Source organism: Rhinatrema bivittatum, chromosome 7, assembly GCF_901001135.1.
Source record: "Rhinatrema bivittatum chromosome 7, aRhiBiv1.1, whole genome shotgun sequence".
NCBI lineage: Eukaryota > Metazoa > Chordata > Amphibia > Gymnophiona > Rhinatrematidae > Rhinatrema > Rhinatrema bivittatum.
In genome coordinates this window covers 38211215-38232862 of record NC_042621.1, presented here as the reverse complement: position 1 = coordinate 38232862, position 21648 = coordinate 38211215, and the positions used below count along the sequence as shown (strand labels likewise).

At 45.5% G+C, this 21648-nt stretch overlaps 1 protein-coding gene across 4 annotated transcripts in view; it reads right to left on the bottom strand.

Annotated features, from left to right (window-relative positions):
- Positions 1 to 799: 799 nt before the first annotated feature.
- The window catches only part of DHX38 (DEAH-box helicase 38), a 450894-nt gene continuing 430045 nt past the window's right edge, over positions 800 to 21648 (bottom strand). For all 4 annotated transcript variants that reach the window (XM_029608272.1, XM_029608271.1, XM_029608270.1 and 1 more), the window contains 3 exons: positions 2346 to 2441; positions 1852 to 1973; positions 800 to 1405 (listed from right to left, as the gene is read on the bottom strand). In XM_029608272.1, the coding sequence (XP_029464132.1) occupies positions 1321 to 1405; positions 1852 to 1973; positions 2346 to 2441 (303 nt within the window). In that variant the 3' untranslated portion in view covers positions 800 to 1320. The remainder of the gene's footprint in view (positions 1406 to 1851; positions 1974 to 2345; positions 2442 to 21648) is intronic.

Here is a 21648-nt window from a genome sequence, read left to right as displayed (position 1 = left end):
AATAAGGGGGGGGGGGGGGGGGAGTTTAGTCACTTAGTAAGAAGGTTAGGCCTGGGCATAGATAGTTTTTGGGGGGCTAGCACGAAAAGAACAGGGAGGTACTGGGGGGGTTCTGTAGTGATGATGGGGTAATATTTTGCTCTTTCACAGTTATGGATTTTTATTATGACTATTTTCTCTATTTGATGTATTGTTTTGAGATGCAACGTTGTACAGCACATAGGCAGTGTCATTTGGAGCCCAGGAAAGCAGGCCATAACAATGTCAATGCTTTCTAAGAGGAAAAATGCTCATTTAGACACATTTAAGGTGGTCAGGGCGGCTAAAGCCCTTGCATCAGGCTTTCCTAGGGATGGTGAATGTATTTTTGGAGCCCAAGGCTGCTCTTCATATTCCTTTCTAAACGGGGTGGGTGGGGGGCTATAGCACTCAATCCAGACCCCTTCCATCCCTGTACACAAGCCTGGCTCTGTCTCATTGCTGAAACTAGCACCGATATGAACAAGGAAGCAGTTCCTCATCAATTTTACTACAATTGTAGCAGGCTAGAAATAAAAGAAGTGGCCTAGGCCTCCACTTTAGCCATGAAAAGGTGCAGTAGGAAGAGCCTTGTGCAGTCTTTGCAGATATCAGGCCCCAGGCTGGGTAGGGATGCTGCCTGCAGCACAGCACTGTTTGCCACGAGCAGCTCCCACCTACAGGGCACCATACTCCAAAGTGCTAGACAGCTCCTTAAGTGCAAGCATTGCATGGTGGCAGAGGGAAGAAAAGGGAAAACTCAATGTACCATTCATGGGACTGGACAGGAGAACCATACCTTTTAAATTTAAAAATACAAATATTTCACTTTCATCTGTTGCATGGTAAAGAAATGCCTAAGCTCGCTGGTCATTTAGCACTTTTACACAAGATACAGAAGACACTAAGTTACTGCCAGCAGTTATTAAGAGGGGAGTTGTTCATGCAGAGGCAGCTCTGTTGATGAAACAGTCACTGCGCCAGGCACCATTCAGTCCTAAACTGTATGTGCTACACAGGAGAAGAGCCTGTCTCACAGCGATGCCATGTGCTAAAAGGCCACATATTATAGGCTGAGGGGCAGATAGCCATTGCATTGCCCCAGCTGTGAAAATATTCCAGACTCCACCTCTGTTTTGGCAAAGGCAGCACTGCAGCCCACATCTGGTCTAGTCTATAGGATGAGGGAGTCTGCGTAGTCTCTCACGGGGCAGGGATGAGGCCCTTTGCTTCCTATGAATCCAATGGAAAGTGTCAATAGTCCAGGGCACAACAGCTAATGAGAAGAGATTTCCAGCCATGTTATAACCCAAAGCGGGCAGGTGTGCGGCGTGGTGTCAGTGGCTGGCCTTGTTCTTTTCGCCCTGGGGTGTAAATCTTCACAGACCTAGCAACAGAAAGGAAATAAAACCTTTGGCAAATGCTGAAGTCGGAAATATCAAAAGAGCAGTAGCTACAGCCCAGGCAAATGCTGCCCAGCAGCGGAAAGAGCGTCCAACACCACATCTTAGGCAGATGGACACAAGCCTCAACTCACCCACAGCTAGGTTGTATAAAGAGTGAGTATGCAAGCAGCAGTCTTCCCACTTAGCCACATAACTACTTCAGAGCAGGGGAGTCCACCCAAGCCGTACCACCACATTTTTATCTCCACACCAACTACCTCCTTCTACAGTCATCCTGCCCACCCCCCAGCGACCCACTCTTCCCTTCACACACACTCCTTTCCCCTCTCATTCACTCAGACTCTTCCTCTTCATTTCTATTGTACTGAGCGGAAAGGAACTTGTGTCTTTCTGCATCTCTGGCCTCTCCCTGTCTCAGGACTCTCACCGTGTGCTACCCTGTGTATTTCTCCTCTCTTGCTCTTCCCTGCGTGCTCTCAGCTGCTCCTCAGCTAAGACCATTTCTTCCTCCATAGCAGATGCCTCCTCCTTGGCTCGACGGCGAGACTCCTGTATAGCACAGCAAAGAAAGTCAGTGCTGGACAAGCCTTTTCCCCTTAGCCCTGACTTAAATAAACAAATGAATGCCTTTTCTAACCACTTTTACAACCAGCACAAACCAGAGTACAAACAGCCCATATATAAATAACGTAAATAAAAATTAAATTACAAGCCTTAGATATACAACTTCTTAAATTAACCCTAGCCATAAGAGGCATCACTTGGCTGTAATTTGATATGACCCTGGACTATAATAAGGCTTTCGCATACCTTTAAAAGCTAGCAGTTACGCAGCGTACAATTAAAAGGTGATCAGGCACTGTGTATCATTAAGCCATCCCCCACCCCCACACATTTACAAGTTAGTGGAAGCGATCTTACCTGACGAGACTTGCCTGCATGCTTGATGCTGTAAAACATGGGCCCCAGCTCTGCCAGCCACTCACCGTCCACTGCGGTGACACACTGCATGTATTCCTAAAAGAAAGAGACCCAGTGGCACACTTCAATCAATCAATCTCCTCAGAAGAAATATAATCGTTGGCTTAGCTTGATTTCCAAACCAGTCTGGACAATAGGGTAATGTCCTCCCAATAGGGCTAATACCATTTCACAAGCTCCGCCACTCATCCTCTGCTAGTAAAGCCACTGGTATTCTTTCTCCCCTCAGCTCATTCTTTCTCCCCTCATAATAATTAACTTTATGTTAATTATTATGGTTACTTTTCAATGTTCCTTGTAATAAGCCCAGGGTGGAACGTCCCAACCAGGGTAACTTATTGTTTAATGTAAACCAGATTGATTTGTATTGTATACAGGAATTCCGGTATATAAAAATTATAAATAAATAAATAAATAAAGAAATAAAGCTCAAGAAATTCCAAAGCTCAAAAATAGCAGCCTCCAAAATACAGCAGCTGGGCCATTTGGAATTAGATGGTCTTAATTACAGTTGTCCCTTCTCAGCTATATACAAAACAAACAGATGATCTGAATAATAAATAAAAATGTATGAACGTTCTTTGTTCAGTCTACATACCTCAGCAGTCTTAACTTTAAATTTAATGGACTCTTCCATATTTTTTAATTCAGACAAGGTGATTAATGTGAAACTCTGAATTAACTTTGAAATAAAACCTTATCTTGGAAAAGCTGAAGAAAACCAAGAAAAAGCAGATAAGGCCCATTGGCATGCACTTTTTGCAGAGTATATGGCCATTAAAAACTGTCTTGATGGACAAATACTTTGTGCATGAACAAGCAGGACTGAATTCAGCCACACAAGCGGATGACATCATTGGCTGGTGCTAACACGGAATGCACTCTCTCAGAGCTCAGAAAGAACTAAAAATGTTTCTGAACATGCATGAAAGTTTCTGCACAACTGCTGTCACACAAATCTCAATCATTTTCTTCCACCAAAGCAAAAGGACATTTTTGATTAATAAAGTATACCAAATGGAAACAAGAAAGTTTAATTTTCTTTTCTCAGAGTCCTTTTTTTTTTCTTATTTTCATACAATGACTTGCAAAAGTATTCAACCCCCCTAAAAAGTTAGCAAATTTACTTGGATTACAAATGAGACACAGATTGTTCCAGACAGTATAAGAACATAAGAAGCTGCCTACTGGGTCAGACAGAGGGTCCATCAAGCCCAGCATCCTGTTTCCAAAAGTGGCCAATCCAGGTTACAACTATCTGGCAAGATCCCAAACATTAAGTAGATCCCATGCTACCAATGCCAGTAATAGCAGTGGCTATTCCCTAAGTCAACTACACTAACTGCCCTAACCACATCCTCTGGCAACAAATTCCAGAACTTAATTGTATGTTGAGTGAAAAAGAATTTTCTCCGATTTGTTTTAAATGTGCTACTTGCTAACTTCATGGAGTGCCCCCTAGTCCTATTATCCAAAAGAGTAAAGAGCCCATTCACATTTACCCATTCTAGACCTCTATCATATCTCCCCTCAGCTGTCTCTTCTCCAAACTGAACAACTCTAACCTCTTTAGCCTCTCCTCATAGGGGAGCCATTCCATCCCCTTTATCATTTTGGTTGCCCCTCTCTGTACTTTCTTCAGTGTAACTATATCTTTTCTGAGATGTGGTGACCGGAACCGTACGCAGTACTCAACGTGCGGTCTTTACCATGGAGAGTTACAAAGGCATTATCACATTTTCCATTCTATTCACCATTCCCTTCCTAATAATTCCTAACATTCGGTTTGATTTCTTTGATTGCTGTAGCACACTGAGCCAACAATTTCAATGTATTATCCACTATGATGCCTAGATCTTTTTCCTAGGTAGTAGCTCCTAATACGGAACATAATATTGTGTAACTACAGCATGGGTTATTTTTTCCTATATGAATCTCCAACTTGTCCACATTAAATTTCATCTGCCATTTGATGCCCAATCTTCCAGTCTTGCAAGATCCTCCTGCAATTTATCACAATCCGCTTGTGATTTAACTACTCTGAATAATTTTGTATCATCTGCAAATTTGATAACCTCACTCATCGTATCCCTGTCCAGATCATTTATAATTTGAAAAGCACCGGTCCAAGAACAGATCTCTGAGGCACTCCAGTGTTTACCTTCTTCCACTGAGAAAATTGACCATTTAATCCTACACTCTGTTTCCTGTCTTTTAGCCAGTTTGTAATCCATGAAAGGACATTGCCTCCTATCCCATGACCTTTTTAGTTTTCTTAGAAGCTTCTCATGATGGACCGCCCTACATCTACTGGCTCAGCTTTATTCACATGTTTATTAACCCCTTCAAAAAAATGTAGCAGATTTGTGAGGCAAGGCTTCCCTTGGGTAAATCCATGCTGACTGTGTTCTATTAAACCATGTCTTTCTATAGCACAGGAGGCAAACTCCGGTCCATGAGGGCCACAAACAGGCCAGGTTTTCAGGATATCCACAATGAATATACATGAGATAGATCTGCATGCTCTGCCTCCAATGTTTGCAAAACTATCTCATGCATATTCATTGTGGTTATCCTGAAACCTTGGCCTGTTTGTGGCCCTCGAGGACTGGAGTTCGCCACCCCTGTTCTATATGCTCTGTGATTTTGATCTTTAGAATAGTTTCCACTATGTTTATTGCAAATCACCATGCTCAAAGTAAATTTTCAAAGTCAAAATTCATTATTTCTCTGCACTTTTTGTTAAATAAAATTAAAAACTGAAAAATGTTGCTTGCATAAGTATTCAACCCCTTCAGAATAGTATTTGGTAGAACCATCTTTTGTTGCAATGACAGCTGTAAGTCTGTTGGGGTAAGTTTTTACCAGCTTTGCACACTATTTGGGAGTGATATTTGCTCACTCTTCCTGGCAGATTAGCTCCAGGGTGGTAGTCTGCAATTTTCAAATAGTACTACAGATTCTTGATTGGATTGAGATCTGGACTTTGACTTGGCCAATGTAGAACATTCAACTTTTGTTGTTCAACCACTCCTGTGTTGCTTTGGTCTTGTGTTTAGGAATATTGTTCTGCTGAGAGATGAACTTTCTCCCAAATTTTAGTTTTTTTTGGAGACTGAGGCAGGTTGTCTTGCAGTATCTCCCTGTATGTTGCACCTTCCAACCAACCTTCCTTCAATTTTAACAAGATGCCCAGTCCCCGTTGAGGAAAAGCATCCCCACAACATGTCGTCTGGGTGGTATGAAGCAGCTTCCATTGCATCACAATTGATCCAACAGCACTTACTGGGATATCATTTTGTAGCCTTTTCCTATCTTGTGCATGTCAGAGTCCTTTTTTATCTTATTTTCTTAAATCTCCCTTTGATCTTCATTTTCACAGCTTTCCTTCAGATTCACAGTCTGACCAGTGATACTGGAATTAAGGGCTCTTTGATCCAGAAAAACTGACTTTTTTTTTTTTTTTTTTTTAATTATTCACAAGTAGAGGTCAATTGTAAGCAAATTGTTAGGGCACTGTTTACATTTGGAGTTTCCACAGCACAAAAGGGTTGATTACTTATGCAAGCAGCATGAGAGAAAGCAAATGTTGCTTACCTGATGTAACAGGTGTTCTCACAGGACAGCAGGATGTTAGTCCTCACAAATGGGTGACATCGAGGATGGAGCCCAACCACGGAAAACTTCTGTCAAAGTTTCCAGAACTTTGACTGGCCCCTACTGGGCATGCCCAGCATGGCACTAACCCTGCAGCCAGCAGGGGTCTCCCTTCAGTCTTGTTTTTATAGCTACAGGCAGTGCCAAAAAAGGAAACTAAACGAACCCAACACCGCGGGGTGGCGGGCGGGTTTCGTGAGGACTAACATCCTGCTGTCCTGTGAGAACACCTGTTACATCAGGTAAGCAACATTTGCTTTCTCACAGGACAAGCAGGATGGTTGCCCTCACAAATGGGTGAGTACCGAGCTGAGGATGTCCTGACTTGCACCAAATACACCCAACGGCGTGCAACAGGCACAAGAACTGGGGTGGAATTTGGTAAGGGACATCCGCACCCAACCGGGAGGTGGAAGGGTGTTGGTACATCAAGTTGGAAAAAGGTTACGCAAGACAGATTGGCCAAAGATGGAATCCTGTCTTCCAGCTTTATCCAAACAATAGCGGGCTGCAAAGGTATAGAGGGAACTCCAGGTTGCAGCCTTGCAGATGTCAGGAAGCGGCACCGATCGAAGGTGTGCTACTGAAGTCGCCATGGCCCTCACAGAGTGTGCTTTAACACGGTCTTGGAAAGGAATGCCAGCTTGCTCATAGCAAAAAGAAATGCAGTCCGCCAACCAGGAGGAAAGAGCCTGCTTACCCACAGGTTGTCCTAACTTGTTAGGATGGAAAGAGACGAATAATTGAGTGCTCTTTCTGTGAGAAACTGTACAGTCTAGATAAAAAGCTAGAGCTCGTTTACAGTCTAAGGTATGCAGAGTCTGTTCTCCGGAGTTGGAGTGGGGCCTGGGAAAAAAGATAGGTAGTATGATGGATTGATTAATATGAAACTCCGAAACTACCTTAGGTAAAAATTTAGGGTGAGTGTGGAGTACCGCCCGGTCCTGCAGGAGTTTAGTGTAAGGCGGATAGGTAACTAGGGCCTGTAATTCACTAACCCTGCGAGCTGAAGTGATAGCCAAAAGGAATAACACTTTCCATGTGAGATATTTTAGATCACAGGAGTGGAGAGGTTCGAAAGGTGGTTTCATTAGACGACCAAGAACCAGATTAAGGTCCCAAGATGGGGCCGGAGGACGTAAAGGTGGCTTCAAATGGAGCAAGCCTTTAAGAAAGTGTGTGACCAGGGGTTGTACTGAGATAGGGACACCCCCGATACCTTTATGGAAGGCGGCTACCGCACTGACATGCATCCGTATAGAAGAGGTCTTTAGACCTGATTCTGATAGGTGCCATAAATAGTCCAAGAAGTTAGAAATTGGACAGGAAAGGGGATCAAGGGACTGAGAAGTGCACCATGACGTGTTCATTTTCCATTTGTATGAGTAAGATTTTCTTGTTGAAGGCTTTCGTGAAGCTATCAGGACACGAGAAACTGAATCCGAAAGGTTAAATGGTTGAAGGACTAACCTTTCAACATCCAAGCTGTCAGGGACAAGGCTTGGAGGTTGGGATGGAGGAGGCATCCGTCGTTTTGAGTGAGCAGATGCGGGTCCTTCCCCAGAGGAATGTGCCTGCGGATGGAGAGATCCTGGAGTATGGGGAACCACACTTGGCGTGGCCAGTGCGGTGCTATCAGGATCATGGTTCCCTTGTCCTGGCGGAGCTTCACGAGATTCTTCGACAGAAGAGGAAGTGGAGGGAATGCATAAAGCAGACCCGTTGTCCACGTGAGGGAGAATGCATCCCTCGGCCGAGAGTGCTGGCTCCGAATGAGAGAGCACTTGTCCACTTTGTGGTTCTGAGGGGACGCAAAGAGGTCTATGTGGGGGTAACCCCACTTGTGAAATAGAGAGGTCGCTACTAAAGGATTGAGTGACCACTCGTGTGGTTGGAAGACTCGGCTGAGCTGGTCTGCCAATACATTGTCTACTCCTGGAAGGTAGGTGGCCCTGAGGTACATAGAGCAGGAGAGGGCTTCCGCCCAAATCTGCACAGCTTCCTGACACAGAAGGAAGGAGCCTGTGCCTCCCTGCTTGTTTATGTACCACATGGCCACCTGGTTGTCTGTCTGAATTAGTATGGAATGGTTCGATAGACAACTTTGAAACGTTCTGAGAGCATAGCGGATTGCTCGCAACTCCAGGAAATTTATCTGGTGTTTGGCTTCCTCTCGTGACCAGCGCCCTTGAGTTTGCAGATCGTTTACATGGGCACCCCAACCGATGTTGGAAGCATCGGTGGTGAGAATTACCTGAGGATCCGGTGGAAGAAAGGGCAAGCCCCGTAATAGGTTGAACGGATTCATCCACCATGCAAGAGACAGACGAAGGGCGTTGGAGATGTGGACTATGGAGGACAGAGGCTGAATAGCTTGAGTCCATTGTAGTCTCAGAGTCCATTGTGTGACTCTCATGGCTAAGTGGGCTGTGGGAGTCACATAAACTGAGGAGGCCATGTGTCCAAGAAGAACTAGGAGTTGGCGAGCCGTGGCTGTGTGTTGAGACCGCAGCTGGCGAGCTAGGGACACTATGGCCTGGACCCGTTGATGAGGAAGGAAGGCTTTTGCCTGTAAGGTGTCCAAGTCTGCCCCAATGAAGGATAAGGTTTGAGATGGGACTAAGCAGGATTTCTCATAATTGATTAGAAATCCTAGCGAAAGCAGAGTTTGAATTGTTAGGTTCAGGGAGGACTGAGCTAATTGCTGGGTTGGGGTCCTGATCAACCAATCGTCCAAGTAGGGGTAGACGTGGACACCTTTCTGTCGTAGAAACGCTGCAACCACCACGAGGCACTTGGTGAACACGCGTGGTGCGGATGCGAGGCCGAAAGGTAGCACTTGATATTGGTAGTGACTTTGGCCTACTAGAAACCGGAGGTATTTGTGATGAGATGGTGTTATCGCAATATGGGTATAAGCGTCTTTTAGGTCTAGAGAGCATAAAAAGGTCCCCTCTTTGTAGCAGAGGGAGTAACGAGCCTAGGGTTACCATCTTGAATTTCTCCTTGTGGAGGTACTTGTTGAGGGCCCTTAGGTCCAGGATGGGGCGAAGTCCCCCTGACTTTTTTGGGATCAGGAAGTACCTGGAATAGAATCCCTGTCCTTGTTGAAAGAGAGGAACGGGTTCTATAGCGTTTGAATGTAGGAGAAGGGAAGCCTCCTGCTCTAAAAGAACCGAATGATCTGTGATACTCCACGCTTGCAGGGGTGGGGAGTCGGAAGGGAGAGTCAGGAAGTTGAGATGGTAACCCTGTGCAATGATTGTTAATACCCACTGATCTGTGGTGATCTGATGCCATCTTTCCAGGAAGTGGCATAGTCGACCTCCCACTGGTATGGTTGGAAGAGGCGTCTGGTATGTGCTCTCTAAGTTGAAGTCAAAAACCTGCTGCAGGGCCCGGAGGTGGAGCTGCTGCAGGTTTTTGCTTTCGAGTCTGGCGAGGCTGAGTCTTATGATAAGACCGTGCAGGCCTAGGCTTAGATGAAGGGGGATAATATTTCCTGGGCCGAATAAAAGGCTTTTTGGAGTCTTTTCTAAACGGCTGTTTAGAAGGTACCTCAGGAGGAATGGAGGAGAGCTGCTTAAGGGTTTCGTGATGATCCTTAAGTTCAGCAACAATTTGCTGAATCTGCTCACCAAAGAGATTATCCCCAAGGCAAGGCAAATCAGATAGCCTGTCTTGAACTTCTGGACGCAAATCAGATGACTTGAGCCAAGCCCAGCGTCTAGCAGAGATTGCTGTAGCAGAAAGTCTCGTGGAAGCATCAAAGACATCATAAGATGTTCTAATTTCATGTTTCCCAGCTTCAAATCCCTTATCTAATAGGGATTGGAGCTGCGGCTGGAACTGTTCTGGCAAGGAATCTGAATACTCTTGTATCTGTTTGAGAATGACCCTATTGTATTGGGTCATGTACAGCTGGAAGCTCCTTGATATACTTTTCTACCTATGCTATCAAGGAATTTGTTTTCCTTGGTAGGAGGTAAAGAAGAGTGGGGTTTTAGTCGTTTAGCTTTCTTTTGAGCTGATTCTACGACTACAGAACGATGGTCCAATTGTGGTTTTTGAAAACCAGGAGCTGACTGTACAAGATATGTAGTGTCAGCCTTTTTATTAACTGGAGCAATAGATCCAGGGGATTCCCAATTTTTCTTCAGGTGGTCTAGGAAAACCTGATGGATTGGGATGGATGTTATAATTTTAGGGGCATCCAGGAACTGGAGTAACTCCATCATCTGGTGCCTGTCATCCTGTTCTGATTGGAGCTGGAAAGGAACCAGCTCTGACATTTCCTTCACGAAATTTATGAAAGAGAGGTCCTCAGGGGGAGAACGCTTTCTACTCTCTACGGGAGAGGGTGGTGAAGGTAAATCATCAGTATCAGAGGAGGTGTCATCACCCCAAGTGTCATAAGGATCAGGTTGGTGACCTTTACGACCACTAGGGGGTTGAACACCTGAAGGTCCTGGTTGAGGCTCCGAAAAATTGGAAGGAGCCACCGGGGGCATCGAGAAAATCCTCGATGGAATCGATGCCGGAATCGGTGCCGGGGTCGGCATCGAAGGAACTGGTGTCGGTCTCGATGGAATCGATGCCGGCATCGGAATCCTCGGTGGAGCGGAGGGGCGTATCGGTGCTGAGGAATAGATCGGTGGCGAGGGACGCCCTGGAACCGACGGAACTACACCCGAAGGTGGGATCCGATACGGTGTTTCTCCACCCGAGGAAATATCCGTCGGTGACAGCGGGCGTGCCGGTGTCGGTGACATAGGCATCACCGGTGGAAGGGCTGTCATCAGTGCTTCCATCCGGTGTAACAGCGGTGCCAGTGCAGCCGCTATCGGCTCGGTAGCCGGTTCCGCTCTCGGTGCCGGAGCCGGTGTCGGAGGAGGCTGGAACCGTTGCATCGCTTTAGCGATGGCCTCCTGGACCAGCCGGTCCAGTTCTGCCCGGAGACCAGGGGTAACGAGACCCGGCTCGACGGGAGAGGGAGGCTGAGGCTGAGCCGGAGGGACCACCTTCACCGGTGGAATCGCAGCTCCCAAACCCCGAGGGGGTGAGGGTTGCCTCGGTGCCTGCGAAACAGACGTGGACGGTGCCAGCTCTGATCGAGGCTTTTTCTGCGGAGGCTCGGTCGGTACGGAGGTCGATGACGTCGATTCCTTGACGGGCCGAGACTTATGACGTCGATGGCGATGTTTCTCCTTCCTATCTCCTCGATGATCGGGGGAAGGGACAAGAGTCGATGGCCGAGAAGGTGTCGATGGCGGACGGTCACCGGAGGGCTGTCGATGGTAGGAAGCCTTCGACGGTGCCGGTTCGGATGACGTCGATGCAATCGATGGCGTTGGGGTGCGAACATGGAAGAGGAGCCCCATCTTCTCCATTCTGGCTTTGCGACCTTTTGGTGTCATTAAGGCACATTTGGTGCAAGTCAGGACATCATGCTCACTACCCAAGCACAAAACACAGACTCCATGAGGGTCTGTGATTGACATAGTCCGGGTACAGTCCGGGCACCGATGGAAACCTGATGCCATGGCCGAAGGCCAAAAATTTAGCCGCGGGACTGTCGACTGCTAACGGGCCCCGAGGGCAAAAGTCGACAAAAGTCGATGAAATCACGGCAAAAACTTACCGGAATTCCGCGGACGAAAAAATTCACCAAAGGGAGACCCCTGAGGGGCAAATTTTCTTCAGAATAATAAATTCTATATTCCTGTCAGGAACGTGGTTTAGAGCTCTTTCACCGCGTGGCTACTGCTGCGCAGAAAAAAGAAGACTGAAGGGAGACCCCTGCTGGCTGCAGGGTTAGTGCCATGCTGGGCATGCCCAGTAGGGGCCAGTCAAAGTTCTGGAAACTTTGACAGAAGTTTTCCGTGGTTGGGCTCCATCCTCGATGTCACCCATTTGTGAGGACAACCATCCTGCTTGTCCTGTGAGAAATAATGAATTGTGACTTTGAAAATTTACTTTAAGAGCATACTAGTTTTCAAACAACATACTGTCTGGAACAATCTATATATATATGGAGTGGAGTAGCAGCCTAGTGGGCTATGAACCAGGAGACTAGGGTTCGAGTCCCGCTGACACTCCTTGTGACTTTGGGCACTTTACCCTCCATTGCCTCAGGTACAAACTTAGATTGTAAACCCTCTGGGGATAGGGAAATACCTACAGTACCTGAATGTAATCTGCTTTGAATTGCTGAAAAGAAAAAGTGTGAAAAAGTGGAATATAAATCCAAATAAATAAGTGTCATTTCTGATCCACACAAATCTGACTTTTAAGGGGTTGAATACTTTTGCAAGCCACTGTATGTATATCAATATATTATATACATATATATATATATATATATATATATATATATATATATATAGATACTTATATATTCATATTATATACACACATATTCATATTATATACACACATATATATCTATATATATATTTATAGATATATAGATATATATAGGTATACATAGATATATAGACATACATAACTAATTTAATTATATTATCTCTCTCTCTCTATATAAATATATATATTTAAATTAGTTTTCTTCATGCTTTACACCCTTTCATTGGCTTTGCTCTAAATGCAAGTACATGGGTCAAGCCTAGACTTTCATGATCTCTATCGTAACTGTCTGGGCCCCCCTCAACACAGCGTGTTGACATATTTGTCCCTTCAAGCACTTTCATACAGAGATCTCAAAATAAACTTCCATTTCTCTTCTCTGCCAGAGAAGAAGAGAAGTTTCAGCTGACTTTAATGCTACCCGATGTATTACTAACCTTGGAAAATCTGTTTTATCATGGTTCTGAATGCTTATTTTGTCTATTATTAACCAGTTAATTTGTGTTTTATAATTGTATTTACTTTCACTTTGTACATCACTTTGTAGGAGAAGTGTTCAATAAAAAGTTCAGAGGAACCAGTGCCTAAGAAGAAAAGGTCATAGCCTCCTAGATACAAGCCAATGCACTCCAGCTTCAGGTTCTGGATATAAAAAGGAGAAGATATCTCCTTTTGGGCCAACGCACCCCTACAAGGGTCACCATGCCAAGACTCCAACAGCATGCATGAAACCTGCACCATGTACTTCCAGCACACAGATATCTGTGCCATCGACATCAAGTGCCTCGCTAATGAAGGTACTTCAGCTCAGCACGGAGACTGTTTTTAAAACACTCCTTCCATATTGGTACCGAAGTCAGACATCTCTTCAATTGTATTTCCACTTTCTCCTTAGCAACACTCAATTCATCCTTAAACTATGACTTACATTTGTTCATCCATTCATTCACTCATGAACCCTATTTTGGAAAAGATGTCTACCCAATTAGACGCCCAGTCTTCTATATCTCCATTTAAGAAGGATCAACAGGTTCATCAGGCTAAATTTTAAAGTCCATCTCAAGAAATAGAATTTCTTTGACAAAGTCTCCAATACTGCTCTCTGATTCTGACAATAACTCTCATTCATCTTATGGCTCTTATTTCTAACATTCATTTAATGAGTTAACAGGACAGTCTTCAGAACCCTTGCCAGAATCAACTAGAAGCACCACTCCACCGGAGGATAGGACCTACTCAGCCTTCCTATAAAAAATAGCAGAAAGAATTGTTTAAATTAGAGGATGAGGTGGAGTCAAGACAAGACCTAAAATACATATAAGCACTTAAACAGGCCTTGTCCATCACAATTCATAAAATCCTTTAAGATGTACAAAGATATGGCAGACCTCTCTCTCCACACTTTCAGTTGGCAGAAAACTGGACCTTAAATATAAGGTACAACCTTGTCCAGGGCATAAAAATGTACAGCCACCTCATGATTCTGTAGTTGTAGAATCTGCCTTAAAGAAAGCAAAAAAAAAAAAAAAAAAAAATCCAACACACATTCCATTATAGTTCCTGCAAAGAATCAAAATTACTGTACAACACAGGAAAGAAGGTCTTCCAAACAGCAATGTTTCACAGTAGGATTTCAGCCCACTAATTTCAAATCGCTCAGTATCTTTACAATATCCTGCAGAAAATCTCATCTTCGCTCAGATACACAAGATCAGTTTACACCTCATCTGAATGAAGCTGAACAATGTGCCATAAGATCTGAAGATGTTTTTGAAACAGCTTCAAGATCATAAGCCACAGTTATAGGAGCCAGAAGGATAACTTGGCTGAAAGCCTCAGGTCTGCAAGAAGATGGGCATGACAAGTTGGCTGTTGCTCCATGCTCAGAAGACCACTTGTTCTGTGACAAAGAAATAGTTGACCTAATAAAAGATTGGAACCTAACTTTTGAATACAAATTTCTCATCCTCGGAGCTCTTCCAGTGGTGCAGATCCTTTCTAGTCAGCCAAACAATGTACCCTTTGGAGGGGACAACTTATTCAGCGATAATGTGCAGGAGACGATGGCACTGATTAAGAAGTACCAGTGCACCCTACAGTCATCAGCAGCAGCGGATTAGTCCATCACATTAGCATCCATTCTTTCAAAGACAGTCCTTGCCACCATTTAATGTCATCAGGCTCCTCCCACTCTCCACCAGCAGATGCTGCCCGCTAGAGGTCAGCAGAGGGAGAGCCATCAACCAAAGGCCCAGCAGCAGTCATGATCTAAGCCTGAGATCAGTTTTTGAGGCCCATGTCTTCCAGTGGGGGGTAATGATGGAGCCGATTCATAAAGGACAGGTAAGTCCTGAAAATTGTGGAATATGGCTACCACTTTCACTTCTCTCGCTCTCCTCTGAACTGACAAATGTCAGTCTTCAGTTCCAACCCCTTCCAATCTGTTCAGCTACAGCTGGAAATAGCATCTCTCCTTCAGTAGAAGGCGATTTGGGCTTGTGCTTTCATAGGAATGTAGCCAGGATTCTATTCCCGGTATTTTCTAACCCCTAAGAAGTCCAGGATTTTAGGCTTATCTTGGACTTGCAGAAGCTGAAGAAATTGTTGGTTTGCAAGAGGTTCAAGAAGAACGCCCTCCAGACAATTCTTTCCTATATCCAACCAAGGGACTGGATGTGCGCTCTGGATCTGAAGGATGCTATGCACAAGTTCCTCAGGTTCATGAAGGAAATGCACTAGTAAGTAAGAGTTGTTTCTTTTGGGCCTCTTGGCAGACCTGAGAGTTTTCACCAAATGTCTAGCAGTCATAGTTGCACAGCTTCATCAGCAAGAGTCAGCATGTCCCCATAAGATGAAATGGAAACCTATTTTCCATTGTTTTGTAGTTTATGACTGGTCCATTTCAAACATGAGTGCAGGAGTCCCTCAAAACCACCATCCGGCTTCTCCACTCCCTGGATTTCCTGGTCAACTTCTCCAAGTCCAACTTGATCCTGTCTCAAAGAATTCTGTTCACAGAACTTAAGGAGAAGGCTTTCTTCCCACCAAAAGAGCTGGCAAGTTGATAGGTCTGTAAAGGTCTTTTCTATCACACACACAGAGTCCCAATCCAACTCAAATGTATCTAACAACAATTCAAAGAAAAAAAACCCATCTGATTACAAATTGTTTGTATATTTAATTTAATTAAAAAATACTTTTTAGTTGCCTTCCTGACTGTATATCTCAAAGCGATATGCAGTATAATCATAACATTAGAACAATGTCACAACAGGGGTCTCGAGCAGCCTGGTCTGTTCTATTTCTCCTAATAGAAGCTGTATTTGTGTTTTAGGACCTGCTGTAATATTTGCAGTGTTGTTTTTCCATAGGTAGGTGTTGTTACTGTTTGAATGCAGGCAGCTAATGATGTTTTGGTATGGGTGATTTGCTATATTGCAATTTGTATTCAGTTTACTCATGGCTTTCTGAGGACCAAGCTCTCACTTTACAATAGGCCTAATACCATATGGGTTCCAAATGTCTTGCTTTTTTACAGGGTTTTCTGGTTGGCACAATAGTGCATGTGAATATACCTATTGTAAATGATGTATTTACCTCAGAATAAACTTGTTCATTAAAAACCTATTATAAATGTATAATTTGTAATTGTGGCCAGGGGGTTGGAAGTGGGGTGGGAGCAAGGCTGTAAGATTTGCCTAGGTGCCAAATACCCTTGCACCAGCCCAGACAGAGTTGTTCATACACACTCACACATTTATTACCCAGAAAGTGTGACAAGGTTACCAGCTTCCTAGAAATATCACTAGCACTATCTGCCACTCCTCTGGAACCCTGCCCCTCTTCTCAGCATTTGAAATTGGCAAAAGAGCTAGATGCCAAGGGGACACCTCCCACGGATTTCACCTGTGCCATGCCTTGGGAGAGGGGTAGTCACCATTTTTTTCCTTGCCTCAGGCAGCAGATTATCTTGAGCTGCCCCCTGGGGGAGAGAGGGGGGATATAACTGGTGCAGCAAGATGAAATGGAAACCTATTTCCGTTGCTTTGTATTCATTATATATCCCTTTATGACCCATTAATACAAAATCAGGTGAGATGCTTCCTCTGCCAAGATTATAAGGAATGGGGTAATTCATAGATTCAAATAAGGCACCCAATCTTTTAGTGGAAAGGCTCCCATATCTTAGGCACATCACAACAGACTTCCCTAATTTGAAAAGTAATATATCCATGGTGTATATTTGGCATAAGAGCTGCCACCATGCAAATACTGATGATGTAGAGGTCTTTCTCCAATGGCAGGCTATGTTATATCTAGCCGCAACCAATATGTGAACAATTAGACTAACACTTTCCCACTTTGTAGGAAAAGAGGGTACAGCTGGCAAACCCAGCAAAACAACTAGCGGGTCAAAAGGCAGTTGAATACCTATAAAGCAGAGTTGCTAACCTGTAACAGGTGTTCTCCCAGGACAGCAGGATGTTAGTCCTCACATATGGGTCACGTCATCAGGCGGAGCCCTATTACGGAACACTTTTGTCAAAGTTTCTAGAACCTTTGACTGGCACACTGAGCCCAGCATGCCATGATCTCTGTGTCCCTTCAGTCTCGTTTGTAGCAAAAAGGTGCGAGCGAAAAATAAAACAAAACGTAAGCGGACCCAACTCCGCGGAGTGGCGGGTGGGTTTCGCGAGGACTACATCCTGCTGTCCTGGGAGAACACCTCTGCTTTCTCTAAGTCAAGCAGGATGGTAGTCCTCACATATGGGTGATTAGCAAGCTACAGGCTGACTCATATTTAAATTGAACCAACAGCATACAACTTGTGCAACAGGCACAATAATTGGGGTGCTATTGGCAATGATGAGGCAGCTTGAAATCACAGCAGGTGGTTGTGGAAAGAGTTGGGCATTATACTGGAAACAAATTTTTCAAGATAGATTGTCCAAAGGCAGAGTCTTGATGGACGTCCTTATCCAAGCAGTAGTGGGCTGCGAATGTGTGAAGAGAGCTCCATGTCGCAGCCTAGCAGATGTCGGTAATTGGTACTGAACGATACTGTGCTACCAAAGTTGCCATGGCAGTTTCAAAATGTGCCTTCACTCACCCCTGGAGAGGAAGGCCTGCTTTTTCATAGCAGAATTCGATATAGTCTGCTAGCCAGATGGAGAGAGTTTGTTTGCCCACTGCAACTCCCAGCTCATTTTCGTCAAAAGAAACAAAGAGTTGGGTGGATTTCCTATGGACTGCAATGCGGTCTAGATAAAATGCAAGTGCACGCGTACAGTCCAAGGTGTGCAAAAACCTCTCGCCCTGGTGAGAGGGAGGCCTTGGGAAAAGAGTGGGTAGACTATAGACTGAGTAAGGGGAGAGACTGTGTCCACCTTAGGAAGAAATTTAGGATGAGTACAGAGGACCACTCGGTCACGGAGGAACCTAGTGTAGGGTGAGTATGCAACAAGGGCTTGTAACTCACTGACCCTTTGAGCAGATGTAATGGCTACGAGGAAAATAATTTTTAATGTCAAAGGAATGCAAAGGCTCAAACGGGAAATGCATGAGCCTTGTAAGCACTACATTTAGGTCCCATTCTGTAACAGGTGATCGTAGAGGAGGCTTAAGTTGTAGAAAGCCCATCATAAGCAGACTCATAAGGGGTTGAGCCATTATTAGGGCATCTCCTACTCCCTGGTGGTACACTGAAATGGCACTGAGGTATACCTGTATAGAGGATGTCTGGAGACCAGAATCTGAAAGGTACTCTATATAGCCTGATAGAGATGGAGTGGGGCAGGAAAAGGGGCCAATACCTTTTTTGTGTACACCATTTGGTAAATCCTGTCCATTTCGAATGGTAAGATTTACGTGTGGAAGTTTTTCGTGAAGCTACAAGTACCTGAAAAACATTAGTAAAAAGATTTGAAGGTTCGGATGGTATACATTTTCATGATTGTGTGTTAACAGATTGAGCTGTGGACAGGCAAATTGGTTCCTGGATCGATAGGTCGAGAAGTATGGGGAAGCATACTTGTCGAGGTCAGTACGGGGGGTATAAGAATCATCAAACCCCTGTCCTGCTGTAGCTTCACGAGAGTTTTTTGGCTATGAGCGGTATCGTCGGAGATGTATATAGGAGGCCTTTGTTCCAGGGGTGAGCAAAGGCATCCATGGCTAACATGTTTCGTTGCCTGTATAGGGAGAAGAATCTGTCCACTTTGTGGTTCAATTCGGACGCAAAGAGGTCGATGGTTGGTTGACCTCAGCGCTAGAAGATTTTGCTCTCTACACTCGTGGGGATGGACACATCGACTGAAATGGTCTGCACATACATTCGGTATGCCTGTTAGATAAATGGCCCAGAGATGCATGGAGTGTGCAAGGGCCCAGGCCCAGATCTGCGTGGCTTCCTGGCAGAGCCGATAAGAGCCTGTGCGTCCCTGCTTGTTCAAGTACCACATTGCCACTATGTTGTCTGTCTGTATCCACACAGTTTTGTGTGAGAGGCAGTGTTTGAAGGCATAAAGGGCATAACGTATGGCTCGAAGCTCTTGGAAGTTGATGTGAGACTGTTCGTCGAGCGGAGTCTACACATCTTGGCTTTGGAGGTTGTTAATACGAGCTCCCCAACCCAAGCTGGATGCGACCATGGCCAAGGTCACCTGAGGAATTGGTTACTGGATCGGTGACATGGATCAGGAACGAAAGCAGTTAAACGGTTTAGAGCCACTGAATTTTAAAGTGCATTGAGTTTTTCCATGGCTAGTCTGGCCATAGGAGTGACGTGGACCGTGGAAGCCATGTCGCCCAGCAATAGGAAGAATTGATGGACTGAAGCTATGTTGCATGCACACAGAGATGTGGACAGTTTGATAGGATGTCTGCGCAATTGTTGGGCAGAAAAGCTTTTTGGACTGTAATGCCCAGATCTGCTCCGATGGAGGCAAGGAGGTGAAACGGATCCATATGGGATTTATGGTAGTTGATCAGAAATCCCAGCAAATTTAGTAGATTTATAGTGAGTCTTAGAGAATTTAGAGCTCCTTGTTTGGATTGACTCATTAGGCAGTCATCCAGGTAAGGAAACACGTGAATGCTGTTTTTTTGTACATAAGCGGCAATCACTGCTGAGCATTTGGTGTAATACACGAGGTGTCGAAGCTAGTTCGAACAGCAGAAGTTGGTATTGAAAATGCTGCTGACTCACTATGAAGCGTATTGAAGGTCATGAGAATAGAGTCAACCCCCTTTTGTAAGGGAAGCATGGTGCCGAGAGACACCATTTTGAACTTTTCTTTCTGAAGAAATTTGTTGAGATTTCTGAGGTCCAGGGTGGGCGGAGGTCGCCTGTTTTCCTTGGAAGTAGGAAATAGCAGGATTAAAGTCCACTGCCTTGCTGTGTCCGGGGAACAGTGTCCCGAGCCCTAGTCCTCAGTAGGATGGACTTTTCTGTTCTCTGGCAAGGTTTCAAAATCCAGAAGCCTACCCGACTGGCGGAGCTGGTGTGATCTGGATATCAGTTGCTGATGAGTAGGTGCTTTTTGAAGTGAACTGGTTGATCTCTCGCAGGAGTTGGATACTCCTCGTGTGAGTGGTAAAAGGTCCTTCTAGCATCCCTCTTCACTGGTTTTCTAGCCGAGGAGGGAGGATTTGCAAGAAACGTAGAGAGCTGTGTCTCAGGGTCTCGTGGTGGTCTCGCAATTGAGCCACTGTCTGCTGGACCTTGTGCATGAAGAGATGATCTGAGGTGCATGGCAGATCAGCTAGTTTATTTTGGACTTCGGGCCGTAAATCAGGAGCCATAAGCCAGGTTCACTATCTAGCACTGAGTCCTGTTGCTGGCAACGGGAGGACGTTTTGAAGCAATCACATGTTGTTCGAACTTCATGCTGATGGCAGTGAGGTTCCCTTGGTGTTGTGTCAAACATAACTGGTAAACAGCAATATGTCACACCAACATGGTTCCCTGGAAGAATTTATGACCTAGACCCTCCCGAAAACCTCTGGTCCTCTTTAGTGACCAGGTCAAAAGGGATGTCATTTGGAGGGATCATTTCCACTCTTCTGGTGAAGAAGACTCCGAGAGGAGGTTGGTTTAGGTCTCGATGGGATCGGTTCCGAAGTGGGATTAGAGTCTCCATCGCCCTTCAAGGATCCCGGGATAGGTATAGGGGCCCGTGGAGGCTCAGAAGGATGAGTTGGTGTCGATGACTTAGGCTGTCGTTAGTAGGGTACCGATGAGGCCAGTGAGGCAGTGCCACAATGGTGCAAATATTGATGGCTCTGGTGTTGGTGCCGGTATGGGGGCTGGCATCAATTGAGATTGTAGATTCCAGAAGGCATCAAGGACAGCCTAGCGGATGAGGACGTCCAGCTCCTCCCTGGAGTTGGTATAAGTAACGCAGCTACAGGGGAGGCAGGCTAGGCATTACTGGCACTTCCACATGGATCTGTGGTGGCTCAGTACCTGGCACTGGTGTCAGTGGAGAACGCCTCGGTGCCTCGGGTGCAGAGGAGCATGAAGACTCTTGTACCCAGGCCAATTCGCAACTGGCTTGATGGACATCGATGCCAATGCTGTATTGGTGCCAGCACCCTGTCGGTGCCGGCGACTATGTTTCCTCGGTGCTCGGCCTGGTCATTCTCCAGCACCGAGAAAGGTGCCACCGCTGTCCTGGATGGCATCGGTGACGGACGGTCACCATGCCTCTACTGCTCCTGGCGTTGTTTTTCGCCTAAGGATTACATGGGGGCTCTGGTTGAGGTCCTGAAGTATGGAGCGTTTTCGTTAGTCGAGGGCACTGAGGCATTGATAGAGGTATAGAGGGCGGCCTCGACGGCACCGATGAAGGCGTTGATGGCATTGATGACGGCATCGACGGCATCAATGGGGGGGCCTCGACGGCATCAATGGTGGCCCTGATGGAATCGATGGTGGCCCTGATGGCATAGACAGTAGCTACGACGGGATTGATAGCGGCCTCCACGGCATCAATGGGATCCCTCTAGCCCTGATGGAAGATCGCAGCAAAGACACCCACGGGCATCATGGGGCGGACAGAGTGTGATAGACATAGGGAGAGAAAAAAAGAGGGCCGCAAAATGGTTGTTAAGCTGGGGGAACTGACAGTGAGGTGACAGGAACCGACCGGAGAACACAGAATAGTACTTACCGAGCATTGATGAAAATGTACGCGAAGGGAGACCTGTGTAGGGAAAT